Source organism: Artemia sp. Qi Xiang Cuo, chromosome 4 (genome assembly GCF_049724085.1).
Source record: "Artemia sp. Qi Xiang Cuo chromosome 4, ASM4972408v1, whole genome shotgun sequence".
In the NCBI taxonomy this organism is placed as follows: Eukaryota; Metazoa; Arthropoda; class Branchiopoda; order Anostraca; family Artemiidae; genus Artemia; species Artemia sp. Qi Xiang Cuo.
In genome coordinates, this window is record NC_142797.1 from 21,637,728 (window position 1) to 21,657,278 (window position 19,551).

At 36.5% G+C, this 19,551-nt stretch overlaps 2 protein-coding genes across 2 annotated transcripts in view; both read left to right on the forward strand.

Annotated features, from left to right (window-relative positions):
• The window catches only part of LOC148952882 (uncharacterized), a gene marked incomplete at its 5' end in the record, with an annotated part of 270,367 nt that overhangs the window by 5,534 nt on the left and 245,282 nt on the right, over nt 1–19,551 (forward strand). The window lies entirely within an intron of this gene.
• LOC148952883 (uncharacterized) lies at nt 9,923–18,239 on the forward strand. The gene is made up of 3 exons (XM_089087303.1): nt 9,923–9,926; nt 10,317–10,481; nt 16,373–18,239. Exons 1-3 carry the CDS (start codon nt 9,923–9,925, stop codon nt 17,740–17,742), a joined length of 1,539 nt encoding a protein of 512 aa, XP_088943429.1. The 3' UTR covers nt 17,743–18,239.

A 19,551-nucleotide genomic window follows, 5' to 3' on the forward strand; every position in this document is an offset into this window, starting at 1 on the left:
AATTAAATGATTCTTTAGTCTAACTTTATTATTAACCAGAGATTTATTCCAATCTACTAAACTAAGAAATTTATTCCAATTATATATAATGATGCCTTGGTGAAAAACGGGACCTTTCAGATTTTATTAAAGGCTGACGAACAACAAAACTACCACGGGTCAAACAAGCATGTAAAATCTGTTTATCATCCTAAAGATATGTTATTAGGCTATGCAAATAAAAATAATACGGTAAAAGACGTTGACCATGTTTTATCATGCAAAGAACAAAATGGAAAAAAGGGGAAAAGGATCAAGATAAGGATGTTTAATATTTGATACATATTTTCGCCGATGACTTACCAGGGTAAGAATCAGGGGCGCAATTCCGTCAAAATCCTGAGAGGGGGCAAAGTTGGAGCCAATTTTCCCAAATCAAGTGAAGATGACAGTGAAAAATGAAAAATGACCCATATACTACCATAAAGGCGAAGGTATACTAAAGAGAACTGACCTGCGTCTCCGGATACTTGAACTATGCCGACTTATCATAGTTATGACGAGATTATTTGCATAAACATAAATTTCAGCTGGGGGGAGGGAGGGGCAAACTGAGGTCTGGGAGGGACTGAGGTCTGGGGGGGACTGAGGTCTGGGGGGACTGAGGTCTGAGGGGACTGAGGTCTGGGGGGACTGAGGTCTGGGGGGACTGAGGTCTGGGGGGTAAAACTTAGTTCTGGAGCGGGCATTTACCCCCTTGCCCCATAAGAAATTACTACGTCATTCAGGCTATATGTAAGATGTTTTGAACTGCCTGATATGACTGAGCAGTTAGTTTAGCTGTATAACCGAGCAGCTAGGACATTTAGTCTACATGTAAGATGTTTTGAGCTGTATAACTGAGTAGCTAGTTTTCCTGTATAACTGAGCAGCTAGTTTAACAGTATAAACAAGCAGCTACGTCATTCAGGCTACATGTAAGATGTTTTGAACTGCCTGATATGACTGAGCAGTTAGTTTAGCTGTATAACCGAGCAGCTAGGACATTTAGTCTATATGTAAGATGTTTTGAGCTGTATAACTGAGTAGCTAGTTTTCCTGTATAACTGAGCAGCTAGTTTAACAGTATAAACAAGCAGCTACGTCATTCAGGCTATATGTAAGATGTTTTGAACTGCTTGATATGACTGAGCAGTTAGTTTAGCTGTATAACCGAGCAGCTAGGACATTTAGTCTATATGTAAGATGTTTTGAGCTGTATAACTGAGTAGCTAGTTTTCCTGTATAACTGAGCAGCTAGTTTAACAGTATAAACAAGCAGCTCCGTCATTCAGGCTATATGTAAGATGTTTTGAACTGCCTGATGTGACTGAGCAGTTAGTTCAGCTGCATAACCGAGCAGCTAGGACATTTAGTCTATATGTAAGATGTTTTGAGCTATTTAATATAACTGAGCAGCTAGTTTAATCTACTCAGTCTAAAAAGTATTTTATTACTAAGTAATTTTCTACCTACAGAGACCAGGTTAATGCCTCCATGATTACCACACTCACTCTTATAACCTTTCTTATACAGTGGTTTGATTAGGTTTTCCTAAAATCGCTAGGTGCTTCCTCTTTTTCAAAAATCATATTCATAATCTTCAGTAACTTATTTCTAACCTCAGAGCCACCATATTTAAAAAATGTATTTACCCCAGTATCGGCACCTGGGGCCTTATTATATTTACATCCTTTTAGTTCTGTCACTAGTTCTTCCTCACAAAAGAAATCTTCCTTCACATCCAAATTATCAGAAACGTTTTTCATATTCCTCTTATCTTTTCCTGTAACTCTATCTTGGTTTAGCACATTCTCAAAGTGTTTTGCCCATCTCTGTTTAACTCTTTCCTCATCACTAATTATGGCCTCATTCCTATCTTTATCTGGGACAAATCCGGATTGCCTACTCCCTGTCAATTTATTAACATGACACTATAGTATTGACACATGACATAATAGTATTTTACTATTATGCCGTTTAGCTGGATCTTCCAGATCCTCGGCAATTTTATCTATGGCCTCCACTTCACACCTACTTAGTTCATATTTTAATGCTTTTTCCACTTTCTTTACATTACTTTCGTTTTCATATGGTCTATCACTCAGACAATTTTTGTACAATCCCCTTCTACTCTATTAAAGATATAGTCTTTTCACTATTATTAATAGCTGCATTCCTAATTTTCTTCCCTAAGACACCATCAGCAACTTCAAAAATTGTTGAAATTTCTTCCCAAAATTATTCCATCCATCTTCTACATTGTCAAATTTTAAACTCTTCAGTTTAGTATTCAACTGTTCATGAAAATTTTCTCTCAAATTCTGATCCTGGAGTCTACAAACATCCTAACTTCTCGGAAGGTAGTTACACTTCCGAAATTTGAGCTTTAAATTAACCCTAGACACTACTAGATGGTGATCTTCACTTTTAAAATCAAAAACAACACTCCTATACACCCAAGTATCTTGTATTAATCCTGCCAGTCTTTGGTTTCCAACAACATTATCAATCAGATTTGCTGTCTTACCATCATGTGAATACCACGTTAACTTGCTAGCCATTTTATGACCCAACACAGCATGGGTTATGTTTAGATTGTTATCCCTACAAAATTGCCGTAGAATGTAGCCGTTCCTGTTTCTCTTTCTTTCACTTAATTTACCTAGGCTAGGATACTGTCTATCGCTATTTCTACCGACCTGGGCGTTCAAAATATCCTAATAAAGACACAATATTTATACCTAGGACCTTGTCTATTTCCTCCAATAACTGTAATAAAATTCATCGTAGTCACTAATATCTCCGTGAGTCTGTTCTACAGGGGCATATGCTACTATAACTGATACCTGAACTTTTTAGTCATAAAATGAGCGATTAGTATTCTACTACTAATACCGTCCCAGCCTAAACAGGACTTAGCAGCTTCCTTATTCATCATGAGTCCTACTCGCTGTCTGTGTACCCCATCCTTCCTGTCTGAGTAAATAAATTCTATATCACCTAACTTTATGCTTCCTACCCCAGAGATATGCATTTCTGAAACTCCTAATAAGTCCAGTTCGAATCGTAAAACTTCATCAGTCAAAATGTCGATAAGATAGTTATTTTTTAACGTCGTAACATTCCAAGTTGCAATTTGCATATTCCTTAAATGAATGGAATTGTTTTGGCCTCAAGAAAAGCAATGGTTCCGGATACCAGAGTGGGACGGGAACCAACACATCTTCTCAAGTCTGCATTGAAGCGCTTAAGCCGGCTTTGTGCAATCCTGGGCCTATCTTGGTCACAACATGGCTTTCATCACTTGGCAATTCTCTTTTATCGTCATGAGCCAAAGTGCGGCACATACCATTTGAAGCCTAATACCTCCGATACATTATTTATTCATGCCTATAAATATTATGCTACTACGGGGAGGCAACCCATTGTAGATAAGTTAGCCAGGAAAAGGTTTTTCAGCCCAAAAACGCGTTTGCTAGGCTATAATTTCCTCAAGGGGCGCCACTCATCAAGTTGGAAATAGAATTGACCGCAAAGTTCCCCAGTCTTGCTAATATCCCGAAAGGGTTGACACAGCCCTTTGCAGAGACTGTTGTCCATAGATCTGGATCTTACGCACTGCCAGAGTTATCCTCCTGCAGAAGATCCTCCCATGATGGTGTTCTGCATCACCATGTAATTGAATCCATCACTGAGAGAACGTGTGTAACCTATAAAACATGTCCATACACCAGTGGGCCCTGATGAGTGTACATTTGAGGGGCCTTCTTGCTCCTCCGTCTGTATCTATGGCCCAGGGCGAGGGTGTCCCAGTTTCTATTATAGACCCCCAGGGACAAAGCCCCTCTTGGTCGCTGTCTCCTATAGAGGTACCCTACATATCTGTACGGTATGCATATCTTAGAACCAAGTTAAAGTCTCAAATTCCATATTTCAACATCTTACATAGACAGCTCAAATATCTTAAATACAGACTAAATGCCCTATCTGCTCGGTTGTACAGCTAAACTAGCTGCTCAGTAATAAACCTCAAAGTATTTCACATAAACAGCTCAGAACATCTTACATACAGACTCAATTCCTTAGCTGCTTGGTTATAAAGCTAAAATAGCTGCTTAGTTATATTAGACAGCTCAAAATATCCTACATACAGACTAAATGACGAAGCTGTTCGGTGATATATCTAAACTAGCTGCTCAGTAATATTAGACGGCTCAAAACATATTACATACAGACAAAATGCCCTAGCTGCTCGGTTATACAGCTAAATTAGCTGATCAGGTTTATGAGACAGCTCAAAACATCTTACAAACAGACTAATGCCCTAGCTGCTCGGTTATACAGCTAAACTAGCTGCTCAGTTTTGCAGCTCAAAACATCTTACAGTGGCAGCTCAAAACATCTGATGTACAGACTAAATGTCCTAGCTGTTCTGTTATACGGCTAATCTAGCTTCTCAGTTATATTAGATAGCTAAAAACATCTTAAGTACAGACTAAATGTCCTAGCTGCTTGGTTATACAGCTAAACTAGCTTCTCAGTCATATTAGACAGCTCAAAATATCTTACACACAGACTAAATGCTCTAGCTCCTCGGTTATATTAGACAGCTCAAAACATATTACATAAACAGTTCAAAACATCTTACATAGATACAAAATGACGTAGCTGCTCGGTTATACAGCTAAATAAGCTGCTGAGTTATATTAGACAGCTCAAAACATCTTGCAGACTAAATGCCCTAGCTGCTTGGTTGCACAGTTCAACTAGTTATTCAGTTTTATTAAACAGCTCAAAACATCTTACAAATAGACAAAATGCCCTAGCTGCTTGGTCATACAGCTAAAGTAGCTGCTCAGTCTTGCAGATCAAAACATCTTACGTTGACAGCTAAAAAAATCTTACGACAGGCTAAATGCCCTATATTTCTGCTCTTAAAATTTAACCAAATAAAAATAGCGTAAGTGTATCCAAGCTATCAAAGAAAGTAAACATATTTTTTTTTGCGAATGGTATCAAGTTTTCCATTTCAGGTCAACTAGACGAGGTATGAAACTAAATTAAACGCTACTATATGTGTCCAGATGTTTAAAAGGGTGTATGTTGTTAAAAATTGCTGAAAATTTTTCTCCAGCATACAAATAGCAGGCCAAACCATAAATTAAAAAAAAAAGATTTAAAGTATTATTTTATTTTTCCCTGAAAAGACGATGTCAATATAAAACGAACAGAAATTAATTAAAAAAAAAAAATTTCCACAAAATAATTTCTCAAAGAAAATTAAAGAACTCCATTAAACAAAAAATGAGCAAAAATAAAATAAAATAATCTACCAATCGTGAAAATGCCACAAATCAGCATCGACAAATAAATGAAACCCAAAAGGAACAGAAATAACAATAAATAACTGAGTCAAACCCAAAACGAGCAGAAATTAACATAAGTTGGGCTCAAAACCCCTATGCCTTCCCAAGGCCAGACCATAATTTACACTCTACTGAAAAAAATACAAATGAATGTGCATTGTCAGTTTAATATACATATACTGATATTTAGTTATCAAAACATTAATGTTGTTTGATTTATTAAATTTATAAAAGTAAAAACATTTATATTTTGGGAGGGGTTTTGTTCTGTTTGGGAGGGGTATGTTCTGTTTGTTCAGTGAAGTGTTTCTGTGAAGTGCATGTATGAATTTGTTTCCTTTGCGTTGGATTGCTTACTGAATTTAATGTAGCTTTTAAAGCTGACAAACCACTGTTTTATCGTCTGAAACTTCAAACTGAATCTCTTATCTAGGAACTGTCTATGAGCTTCATGAAGAAGGACTATGTGTAATCAACGAATGCATTTCAACTCAATGTGAATGTGACTCAAGTGTTTACCTTCCCTTCGAAAGTATTTATTATGTCAAAATGAGCAGGACTCTCTCTTGACACTAAAATCAGATCCAGGGTGCCCCAAGACGCAGTTGAAAAGATCCTCAGAGCTGCACAATATTTTTACATTGGAGCTTTGCAGCAGATTCAAACTCGATTTCGTTTCGATGATGACATTTACAAATATGCAGAAAGGGTTGACCCTGTATTAGCTCAGTCACTATGGCCTGATTCCCTTCAACCCCTTGTTCGAAAGTATGGGAAAATATCATGGGATGAAAACAAAATCGAACAGGAGTGGAGGAAGCAAATTCTTGTCAATGTTGGAAAATATGGATGCGGTAACCTACTGACGTTTTGGTTTTTTGGAAAGAAACGCTTCCGGAAGCGAGCTATACGCAAATCTAAAATTGGCAATTATATTTGTGCTTCCTCTTCCTTTCTCCAACGTTGTCATTAAAAGGTTTTTCAGTGCAGTGAAAATCATAAGGACGGACAGACGGAACAAGCTTAAAACAGAAACGTTACGTGGAATTCTTAAGACAAAATATTTTCTGAAGCGGGCCCAAAAAAGAGTCCCATGTATTCGTGCAGACAAGCAACTACTGCTGCACATGAAGAGAGTCAAGGCTTCAGTTACCATCGAGAAAAAGAATGAAGTTGTTGACTCTGATTCTGGCTTAAAATTGATTTGTCTTGATTGTTTATCATCGATATGACCTTAATCTGAGTCTGAGCCAACTAATGGAGTTTTCCACATTGGTGTGACAAGCAGTGTGCCCTTATAACCCAAATTACCAGAAATAACCATACAGAATAAATATTTATTTATTTTGACCACCATATCCGCTAACCTATTGACGCAACCAATTAAGCACTCTGATTGGTCATGCGCAGCAGAAAACAGAATTGAAATCTACTTCTCTTACTTTATCTATTTTGCCTTACTGTACCTTACGACAAGAATGTGAAAAATGCTAAGTATTGTTTTATATTTTACCTCTCCTGTACTACTCAAAGTACAGTTTAAGCAATTTTTTATCCTTAAATCTCATATTTTCAGTCACCTTTTGAGAAATCTGTCGACAGATAGCTTTTTTCTTTTTTTTCAGTCATTTTTATTGACTCCACACAATTAAATGTGAAAAAATTCAAAACAAAAATAATGTTTGCAAAAGCGACCGGTTGGATATCATTCATGCCCATTCTTCGTACCAATTCAAATAAAAACGAGGGTACTGCGAAAAAACTAATAGAGAAGGATAAAATAATGGCAAAAAAACAACTAATAAATAAAGTATATTCATATGGTCCAGAATTTGAGATCTGGCGTTGGAATTTATAAATCATGACCGAACTAAACTGGCCGATAAATACAAAGCATTTTTTTTTTTTTAATGAAGATATAAAAAGAAGACATTTTGGTACAGGTGAAAGGTGTTGAGTTGCAAAATAAGACGTCTTGAACAAATACTATTAAAAGTCAGCATAACAAGGCTTTACTTGTGACTTGGAGAGAAGTAAGAAAATGGGGAAACCTTTAGAGATTTCGGTATTGAAAATGAGATTTGTTCATTTTCATTTAATTCAAAAACAAGACATAGCTCTCGTGGGCAAAGCCCAAATATGATGTCTCTTAGTTATAATTAGCAAAATAAAGTTGTCTGATAAAACTTCGTCAGCATAAATAAACTAAAGGATAAAAACGCTTGAGATTGAGAATAAAATTGTCTGATAAAACTTCGTCAGGATAAAATAAACTAAAGAATAAACACACTAGAGATCATTGTAATATTTCACAAAGCTTGGCACAATGCTTTTACTGTAGCGCATGGTGTTTGAGTGGACTGGGGTCAGTTTCGGAACCTTCTCAGCCACTTCCCTGGGGGGACGAGATCTTATAGGGACAAAAAGGGGGGGGGAGGAATGAGTGGTAGATGGGATTTTGGAGGAGGGAGGAGCCAAATCTTTTGTATAATTTTTCTTGGCGAGAAGAAAGGGATTCATATTTAAATTCTTTGAGGTAAAACGAGTAAGGTAGAGGAGAACCGCCAAAAATGATTTGCAGTGATCTCTTCTCAACTCGTTCTATTTCATCAGTTTCATCCTGGGTAAGGGCAAAGTGCCAAACCGGACAAGCATATTCAACTAAGGGGCGGATGAAAGTGCAAAATATTAGCTTCTGCTTGTCCTTAGGAACTCGAAATTTTTTCAGTGTTTTTAGCATTTGGATTGCGCCGTTAGCTTTTTTGTACAATTGTCCTTGTATTCTCCCGCCATGAAAGGTCAGAAGAAATCACCACACCAAGTAAAGTTATTTTATGACTTATTAGCTCGGAAGCGATAAGAGGTTCGAAAGACGGCTGAGTATTCCGAAGAAAAGAAAATGTCTTGACCAAGCATTTGTCTTTGTTCACGACCATGTTTAGTTCAGCCGCCTCTGAGATAACTTTGTCGATGAAATCAGTAGCATTGCTCTTCGAATCCTTAGATACGATTTCCGTTAAGGACAAGTCGTCAACGTATTTCCATCTGTTCCCCGCTTAGCAGCAATTTCGTTTATCATGAGGAGGAAGCCCAATGTCCAGATCACAATTCCTTTTGGAACTCCACAAAAAACTGGCAGAGAAGTGGAAAATTGGTCTTTATACTTCACAGTTTGCTCTCTATTTGTTAAGAAGCTCTTGATGATTTTAATAATTAAGCTTGGTATATTATTTTTTCCGCCATTTTTTCTAAAAGGATTTTGTGATCAACAAGGCCAAATGCTTTTCTGAAATCAATTGCAATTAAATTTATCTATTTTCCAGGTTCATCCAGGTGTTTTAAAATAAAATCAATTAAATTAACGAGGTAATGAACTGTCGAACACTAAGGGATGTTACCAAATTACTTTCGATCAGTTACTTTCAAAAGATTTTTTTTCAGCCATGCGGCAACAAAGCTTCCGTATATTCTGCTAAAAACTGACGTAACTGTGATCGGCCGGACACCAGAGAAATCATTAGCTTCTCCTTGCTTTGGAATGGGGATAATAAACCCTTTCTTCCATTTCTTTGGAAAATATCCTGTTTTGTTATATTATTGAAAATTATCTGAAGGGGAAATGATAATTCTTTAGCAAATGCTTTAATGAGAGCAGCTGGAATGTCAAAAGAGGCAACGGAAGTTCTTTTTAACGAAGAGAGTTTACGGATTATAATTGTCGATGAAATATCAGCAATGAAATTATCATCTGAAGGAGTAGTTAAATTTACTGGAGGATCCTCAGGTGGAAGAGGGGGTAAGACTGCACAATTGAAGCAAAATGGATGTTTAAATTATCCGCAGTTTTCTCTAGAGGCTCCTCCTTCATAAAGTCAAGTGGTTGAGAACTTTTGCCAGTCAGACATTTCACTTTACTGAAGAACTGCGAAGGCTTGGACTCCAAAAGATGGTCAAGTTCATTTTCATAGTAAATTGCTTGTGCCTCTTTGGTTTTCCATTTTATTTGGTTTGCCAACTGTTTTGCTTGGTTCTCTTGACCTTTTCGTGTTAGGTGCAGTTTATGTTTTATCAGTCACTTTAATTTTGAATTTACGTATGGTTTATCACTAGAACAGAATTTAGTCTTACGTTCGGGAAAGCACTCGAGAAATTTCGAATTTAGGTTATTTGGGAATGCTTCCTACTTGGGAATCCAAGTCTTTAGCTGAAAAGACTGCAAGCCAGTTTTCTCCCGTTATCCAGTCACCAAATTGCAGCAGACCATGATCAGTGATCAGCCTTTAAGTAACTTTGGTTACTGAATATTTTATTTTACTTTTTCCAAGGGGTTCCACTGTAACATATAATGATAACTTCCACCAAGTGGTGCTAGATTACTTGGATTCTGGTAATATTCCAAAAGCTTAGTCAGGATTACATCCAGAGAAGTATTCCCCTTAGTTGTTGGGAAATCGACTAGAGTTTTAAGGTTAAGTGACCTGGCCAGCGATTTGCTATCGAGTTCGTTAGCATCTCCTAGCATTACTATCCGAAATATGGGTGAGTTATTTGGATGTAATCTGTCGATTCCTGCACCTTCTCCCAAAAAGCTTTTCTTGCTGCAGCGGGTTGACCAGTTGAATAATAGAAAAAGCACACTGCTATGGCAAAGAGCGGCCTAGGGAGTCGCTTAGGTTTGGCTTTGTCCCAAATAATTTCATCATTATCTTAAAGAAAAGGTATATTTAAAAGCTGAGGTTTAAAATCTTCGTGCACGAGGGTCATAATTACTCCTCCTTTTTTCCCAAGAGGATGGTCATCAGGCCGAAGTGTAATAAAAGAAGAAAAGTTATGAACCCTCAATAAATTAAGTTCTTGTCGATGGACCTCGGAACCACAGATAACGGAAGAGCCAAGCATTTGCTTGGCTCTTATAGATTGGCCTCATAGATCTGGATGAACAGTATATACCTAAAAGACACGTTCAAAAAGAGTGTCTATCCATTACCCAATCAATATCACCTGTTCAAGAAAGACTTAATCTGAGACGAAGGAAGAACAAAAATATTTATTATAAATCTTCGGATTCTGATACAGACAACAGTGGTAGTGAAGGTATAATATTTTTTTTAATGCTTTTATATATATATATATATATATATATATATATATATATATATATATATATATATATATATATATATATATATATATATATATATATATATATATATATATATATATATATATATATATATATATATATATATATATATATATATATATATATATATATATATATATATATATATATATATATATATATATATATATATATATATATATATATATATATATATATATATATATATATATATATATATATATATATATATATATATATTTATTTTATTTATTTATTTATTACCCGTCAAAAAAGGTACAAAAGACGGAGTATCACTAAAAGAGAAAAAAACACACACAAAAAATAAATTGCTACACATTACACATAATCGAACAAATTACAAAGACGAGAACTTTAATTCATAATCAACGGACTCAATCAAATAGTTTAAATATGATACGAGACGGTAAAAAGACGAAATATGATAAGAGATATGCAAATAAAATTAAATGGACAGGGATTTACTGCCTTAGCAAACGGTACCAAGGGTGGGAAGAGACTTTCTCGTTGTACCGTTTAATTTGTTCAATTATAGCTACCGTTGGGTCCGCAATTTTAAAATTTTTAACAAGGCGTGAATTTCTTGTCCACGGCGGGAGCCGCAACAAGAACTTCGCATACTTAAAAAACGTGGATCTGAGCTTTCTTTTCTCTGGCTCGGGAAAAATTCTCCAAAACGGGCTTATATACAGGAAATGGGAAGGAAACACTGCGTTATAAAGTCGAGCCAGAAATAAATGTTTGAAACCAATTTTAGATGTGACTACTCTACTGTAAGCAAAAGCCAGGCGTTTACTAAGATGATCAATAATAAGGGAGCGGGTAGTTTTTAGATCCTTTTCAATTGGTAAACCAAGGTAAATATTTTTCAAGACAGGGGCTACAGATAGTTCTCCCAGCCTCAGAGACGAGACCTCTTCTTGGTGCCACTTGAACAGAAGAATATCCGACTTCTGTGGGTTAAATTCAAGACCAATGAGACTGTAGTTTGATTGTAGTGTGGAGAAAGTGGTCTCTGTACCTGTGACTGTGCGGCTTTCAGAATATCATCGGCGTAGGCTGTCATTGTAACGTCTATGTCACGAGCTATGCATGTTGTCTCGATAGTAGACTGTGGTTCAATAATACAATTATTAAAGGCACAAGGAGATGTGACTGATCCTTGTCGAGCACCCTTTTTTACTGGGACCAAAGGATTCCCTCGGTAGGACAGCATCACGTCTAGTGTATATTAAGTGAGGGATCGACCATGGCCAGGAAGTAGGAATTCAGCCTATAGGTGGTCGTACATATCTTAAATGGGTAGTAGAATGTCCTTCTGTACACCTCTCTTTCCCATATCCAGAATGAGTTGGTCATAGAGAAGTGAGTCGTAGGCACGGCAGACGTCATGTAAACCTATAACAATGGACTCTTTTGATTCATCAGCGTCAGTCAAGACTGAAGCCAAAGCAGAAATGTCGTGGCCGCAACCAAGACCCCTCTGGAACCCAAACTGGGAAGGGGGAGTCCAGCATTTTTCCTGGATTTCATCAATGACCAAAAGTTCGAAGATTTTGCAAAGCGTTCAGATGATTTTGCAAATCATCTCAAAGAGAAGAGTTAGGTGCCCCATGAAAGTTGGGCTGCAATGGCTAAGGTGAAGGGTGGATACACGGTCAATGCCAGCCGACTTCTTCTTTTTCAACCGTCGGACCGCGGACGCAACCTGTGATTGGATAACTATGAAATCTGTATCTGGAATTGATGAGAGGAGGGAGCTTTTCTTGAACATAAATGTTAATATTATGTTTTGGTGCGGAAAACTCATTAATAAAATAGTTTATCAATGCTAAAGAGGGAATATCTAACTTGAGACCTGCTGACTCCTTCTTATCAAACATTTTCCATAGCAGATTAGTATTTTTAATTACTTTTTCAGAAAGCTCTTATTTCAACTGCAAACGGGGACGAGCAAGTTCCTTCCCAAACCTACGCTTAGATGCAACTCTAATCTCTTTAACTACTCTTGAGTGTGGTCTACCACATTTTTTCCATATCCCGTACCAGAAAGTAGCTCGGTCGCATGCTAATTGTAACAAAGGGTTAGAAGAACATCCCTTTTTTTGAGTTTTTTATCTTGGCACGAGATTCGAATATTTCCTGAGATTCTAAAAACAGAAGAGCATGGGTCAGTTGACATTGGTAAACTCAAAGACGTAGCTAAGCATCTCTTTCATCACGATGAGAGAGCGCTATTACTAGGTCAAACGGTACGCGAATTTTTGATAAATCAACATCACAAGAATCTTTAAACTTTGCTTTATCAATTTTATAATAAACCGGAACCTTATGCCACCTCTGAGTGAATATCGACGAATTATTCACAGCGGAAAACGAGGCAGGCCTACTGATAATACACTGAACTGGGAAATGATCCGAAGTGAAACTATTCGGAAGGACAAAAGCCTCACGTACTGGAAAAGAACTAAAGCTAACAATATGGTCTAGATTGGACGTAGAGCCAGATTGGTGGATATACGAAACGTTCTGGTTCTTCCGGTGAATAGTAAAACGGTTCTCAAGTATCCCTATTATAATGCAACAACGACTATTTTGGGCACTAATATCAACTTCTAAATGACAGTTAAAGTCACCCACTATTATGCACTCAAGGGACTCGCGTTTGGCTTTTTTAAGGCAGCGGGTTAGTTTGGCAGCACTTATAGCAAATGCACTATCAGATTTGGCGTCATGGGAAACAGAGGGAAGGTAAAAGTTTCTAACTAGCAGGTTATCTAGTCTAGTAGTAGTAAAATTACCAGTGCTGTTGTATATCTCGCACGTAAGCCGATTACTAAACAACGTGTCAACACTACAAGATAAACGGTCCCGCAGATATGACTATTTAACAGACACGGAGAACACAGAGTAAGATAGCCAAGGAGTTAGTAGGTTTATGCCAGCTTCTGTGATGAAATGTTCTTGCAGGCATATCACATTATACTTATTCACAAACTGGTCAACAACAAGAGACCGATCGGAAAAATTTCCGTTTATATTCCAAGAAAGTAGTGAAATGTTAGAGATTTGTTAATCCTCATGTTAATGAGTTGCCTTTTGCTGGTTTTCCGGACACATTACGCTATAGCAGGTATGACCCGCTTTCTTGCAGGGAACGCAAAACGTAGCACGAGTACACTTTTCTGTATCGTTCTTTATGGAGACGTGGTCCGACGCGCCACATCTGGTGCAGACTGGAATATTGGAACACTCGCAAGCTTAGTGACCTGGGTTGCAGCATGAATAGCAATGAAGGGGTAAGAAAAGGAATTCTTCAGTGGGCAGTTTTTCGTAATAGATCTTCACAGAGTCCTTAAGAAATTTATCCAAATCCGATCGACAGCTGAAATATACTTTGAACGTACGGGAACTGCCACGCTGTTCAGACTTCGTACCTCTGGGGATCAGCGCAGTTAGCTCATCCGCCGATACGTCAGAGGGGACTCGTTTCACTACACCAATATAGTTAGGGCTCTTTAATGCAGCAGAGTTCTCCGGCTGGTTGGTCTTGATTGACTCAACAATGGTTTCAGCTGTGTTTTTCGAGCGAACTACTAGTTTCCAGTCCGATTTGACTCTCCGTAATTCAGATATGTCACTAGTATCCGCACAAACCGAATCTATGAATCTCTTTCTAGCATTCGGGATATCAAGCGAATCGGGCAGATTTTTCAGTACGATTGCAAAGGGGGGCTTTTCAGGCTGGTTTGAAGCCCTTGGCCATTCGATGGGTTTGTTGGCATTAATACCAAAATGGTTCTTGATACCTCGAGACAATTCATTCACCTTAATAGTTACGGTTGCTGCAGTAGTTTCACTAGTAGCCGGGACTGAGTGGGGAGAATCAATTACAAAGGTCGGCAATTCGGTCTTCTTGGCGTGAGCTTGGTGAATCCATCTGCCAATTTCTGTAAAATTCTCTTCATCTTTCGCGTGAATTTTACAGCGTGTTGTAAACTGCATTAGTTTATGGAGCGATTCTTTGGCTTTCAGAATTTCTTCTGGTGTGAAAAAGCGGACACCTGCATCAACTGTTCCCTTTAGTTTTTGTCTATTTTCCATACTACGGCTCACAAAGTTCAACACAGCATTCAAGAATAATTTGTCCTCCATTTCCGTCGACATCCCGAAAACAACGTGGTACTGTCGACACACCTTAAGAAAAAGTTGAATATTGCTTATAAGATTTGCGTAATAAAATCTTCTATTGGCAACTTGCAATCGGCAACACTGAGCTAAAATAATTGTTCCCAGAGGAAATCACAGCGGTCAAAATAACCAAGCCATAGATAAGCCGATTATAAAAAGTCTTCAAGCAAGTGTCTACTGGGAAATTACTCACAATGTAAAACATGGTTTTATCCAAAAAAGAATTCTTTACACCACAAGCTCTAGATCATATATATATATATATATATATATATATATATATATATATATATATATATATATATATATATATATATATATATATATATATATATATATATATATATATATATATATATATATATATATATATATATATATATATATATATATATATATATATATATATATATATATATATATATATATATATATATATATATATATATATATAATATATATATATATGTGTGTGAGGGTGACAGGGACCCCTTCAACTTTGTTCTAAAGGACACCTCTTGCAAGACAATTACTATCAAAACTATGATGATAAGAAAATTAGACCCCAATTATAAACTTTTGTCGCATTTAGACCATTCCCTCGTACTAACTTAAATTCCTTCTCTCTGTTTTTAATATTTTCACTTTGGGTCTGTGTTGAAAGGACCTGTTTGAACTATAGGTATGTGTATCAAACATTCTTTGAAAGTGATAAGTAAAAAAAGACCAGAAAATCTTGAAATTCACGCCTAGGAAACTGGGATACAGAGCCTTTCGGCAGTGTAACGGTTTGGCTCAATTTTGAAAGTGTATGAAACTGTGATGTCAAACACTTGAGTGCGTATCCAGATAATTTACCATAAAATAATATGGTCATTATTTTTTGCCATAGATATTTTTGCCATCGAATAAACTGTCATTGTTTTTTCTTGTCATTGGGTTAACCGTCATTGTTTCAGTTCGTCATCGGACAAATGATAATTAACTTTTATTATAAATGAATATAGTGAGATCGTTTTTATTTGTCAACGGAACAAATAGCAAGTCTCATTGTTTGTATCTCTTTACTGAGTAAATGTTATTGTTTTTCTGCCATTGATCTGGTGGTCATTAGTGATATTTCACCATGCGTCTAGCCCTCCTCCCCCCTTCTTTTGGGTGACAGGCTACCTTATAACGCGTTTTCATAGACAATCCATTATGGCATCAACGCCGATGGCAAATCCTAAGGCTGAGGCTATATTTGTTCTTGATGACTATCTGTTAGTCTTTACAGGGATGGATCAGGGGGGGGGGGCGTATGCTCGGTCATTGTTTTTTATTAAGACGGCTTCCGAACATAGGGGGGGGGGTTGGATACAGTTTTAAATTATCCTAGTACAACATCGTGATTGTATGACCTCTCGTATATCCGAAATATATAAACTTGTCTTTAGACCAATGCCAGAAAAAAATATTTTTAAAAGTAGGCGGTTTTCCATGACGTATGTGTTATAAGGTAAATCAACACTATTTGTGTCGTCGCAAGTGTTGAAGGCGAGAAAAGTTGGAGACCTCATACTGCAGGATTGGTATTTCTTGTGGAGTTTATTGTTATATATGACTTTAAAATTTTAATTGTTTTTTTCAGGCCTGCAAATTTACAGACAAGGGGCTTACAAGTCAATATCATCTGATGAAGCTGTTTCTAAGAATGTGCCTTATGATGAAAGTCAAATTCATTTAGATGTTCCCAATAGTATAAGGAAATTTGCATGTTATAAGTGCTCAGATTTATTTTCTACTCGTGCTCAATGTATGATACACCTCAAATTGCACAAAAAAGTAGGAGGTGCTGCTGTTGGTGAGTCTTCAGTTCATCCCTACGATTGCGCTTCGTGTGGAAAAACGTTCATAGACCGTAAGTATTTTCTACAGCACTTACGAACACAACACAAGCAAACTGAGAATGACAATGAAGATGATATTCATCAGTGTCCCTTTTGTCAAACAAAGTTCAAAAAGAAGTATCATCTTTGTCGTCATTTGATGACCCACAAATATGGAAATGAATTAAGATGTAACAAGTGTTCTGAATCTTTTTCCAGGCCTATTGAGCTAGTGACCCATTTGGCCTTGCAAGTGCACAAGAAGACAGAAATTGCACCGGGTGCGCAATGTTTAGAAAATTCAGATGCTGAACCTTCAAGTAATTCAGAACCAGTATCTAATAACATCGTTAGAGAAAGTAATTTGAATGAGTGCGGTCTTTGCAAAAAGACATACGTCAAACGTAAATCACTCTTTGGACACTTGCGAAGGCATGTTGAGGGTAGAAAATACTTGTGTCACGTATGTGGCTTAGGTTTTTTTAAAGACATTGACCTTAAAATGCATATACAAAGACATACTGGTGATAAAAATTTCACGTGCGACAAATGCGGAAATAATTTCTATAGCATGTCTCTTTTGAATCGGCATTTGAAAAAGCATACTACAGAAGAGAGTGGACAGAGACCAGAAAAATTGTTTGAGTGGGAAATATGTAACACAAAATTGTTAACGAAGCAGATTTACTCACAACATATGAAAAGACACACTGAGGGGAAAGCACTTGAGTGTGGAATCTGTCGAAGAAAGTGCTATTCAAAATATCAATTGACTGAACATATGAGGATCCATACGGGAGAAAAACCGTATGAGTGCAAGATATGCAATCATAACTTTGCTCAAATAGCGGGTTTAAGAAACCATATGAAATATCACAGTGATACAAGACCATATAGCTGTGAATTTTGCAAAAATAGCTTTGCTGAAAAAAGGGGTTTAAGAAACCATATGAAATATCACAGTGACGAAAAACTTTACAGATGTGAATTTTGTAGCAAAACATTTAAGAAGAAACAATGGAAGAATGATCATGTAAATACCCACACTGGTAATGCTGCGTTGACACTGGTGTGTCAACGACACTGGTGTGTCACTGGTGTAACATGCATTTTTGTTCCAGAAGAAATCTAGAAAACCATTGAACAAGTCCCTACAAGGAATCCAGAACAACATAAATTCAGAGAAGAAGTAGCCTCCAGCTATAAAATGCAGTGAAATATTCGCTGTGTCTTCTTATTGTGACCAGCTTGTGGCTTTACATGGAAATCCTAGTTATTTCAGCTGCCAATTCTGCAGCCAGAATTTCCACTATAAGAAAATATGGTAGCCCATGTGCAACGTGTGGATTGCATCCCAGATGCAATCCATTTAGATGTAAGTTGTGTAGTAAGACTTATGATTCCATCAGAAAAATTAATGTACACATAAACTCTTGGGCTTGTTTAAAAAATGGCAAATCACATTACATAAGAAGTCGAAAAATCAAAGCATATCTAGTGAGTTGGACTATGCACAATTCCTTGAATTCAGCATAGTTTCTTTAGAATTTGGAATTGCCTCACTCTTTTTGTTATACGGGAAATTTCGTTTTAGAAAATCATTTGTATTTGTTGTCCTCAAGTAATAGGTTTATTTTTGTTTTATTTACTGTCCATTCTGTTACATAATTCAAAATAAATATAATTACTTGTAATGGTTTAGTTGATTGTTTTTAATAAGGTGCACGTTTGACTAACATTTTCACAATATTTTAAAATACTTAAAGTAAAATATTTTAAAAATTAACTGCTAAATTTATTTGTTTCTATTTATTTTTGTTATGAATTATTGATTCATGATTTAAACATTCGCTGTATCTGCTCATCGCAACCAACATGTTGCTTTACGTGCGTATCTTTACCCTTTTAGTTGCGAGTTTTGCTGCAAGAGATCCAACTATAGTCGAGTTAGGTTTATTAATAAGAATAAAACATAACAAATGAGATACATCTATATAATACATGACAAACAAATTCTTTCACCTATATTATAGCCTGCTCATGAACTTACAAAGGCACTCCCAAAAACATGGGGGCCTATGTGCAGCATGTGCAGCTAGCGCTCGTGCTTGTGACAAATTAAATAAAGAAAAAGTTTTTCAATTGAAAGTGAGGAGCAACAATTAAACTCAAAATAAACATAAATTATTTTGTATATCAAGGGGTTGCCCCCCCCTCCTCAATACCTTACTCTATACGCTAAAATTGGACTGTTTGTCCCGAGTTTTTAAGAACGACTTGTGAAGCACAAGGGCCGTTTAATCAAAACAGGAAGCTTCTTTAAAATGTTATGATGTGAAGAGCAAGGTCTTGAAGATGGGGGCAACCCCTTTATATACGAAATAAGTTCTGTTTGCTCTGAGCTTCAATGTTGCTCCTTACTTTCAGTTGAGAAAACTTGTTTTTTTTTATTATTATTATTTAATTAATTTAGGCTTGCTCTTCGCTTTCAGTTTTAATACTTTGGTTAGTTTATTATTAATCCCTGTCGTATTTACAAGTCATGTTATTTTTCGTTTTCTTTATTAAGAGGAGAATGGTGTTCGGGAACAACACGCATACAATTCCACTTTAAAAGCAGGTGGACTCGAAAATGAACTGGTTATAAAACGGATGACGTTTAACCAGATAGTTCTATTGAGGCACTGTTTTCATGTCTCTTTGTTATGGGTTGCTACTCGGCTGATTTGTTTCCTGGTTCACAATTCTGATTTTTTTTTTTTTTTCAGAAAATTAAAAGCATAGAGATTAAATAAAAACAGTGTGAAGAATTTGTAACATTTTATCAGGAATCTGTAACATTTAGCAAACTCTTACAGGTGACTAACCGTCATCAAGAATTTATGGTTTGACTAGAAAGAACTGGTTAAAGTTATCAGAAGAGTGTATGTAATGAATGTAT

What these genes read in the sequence shown, in the direction of transcription:
- LOC148952883 (XM_089087303.1), top strand. An exon ending in AGACAACAGTGGTAGTGAAG is followed by an intron (nt 10,482 to 16,372) that starts GTATAATATTTT and finishes TGTTTTTTTCAG; the next exon opens with GCCTGCAAATTTACAGACAA.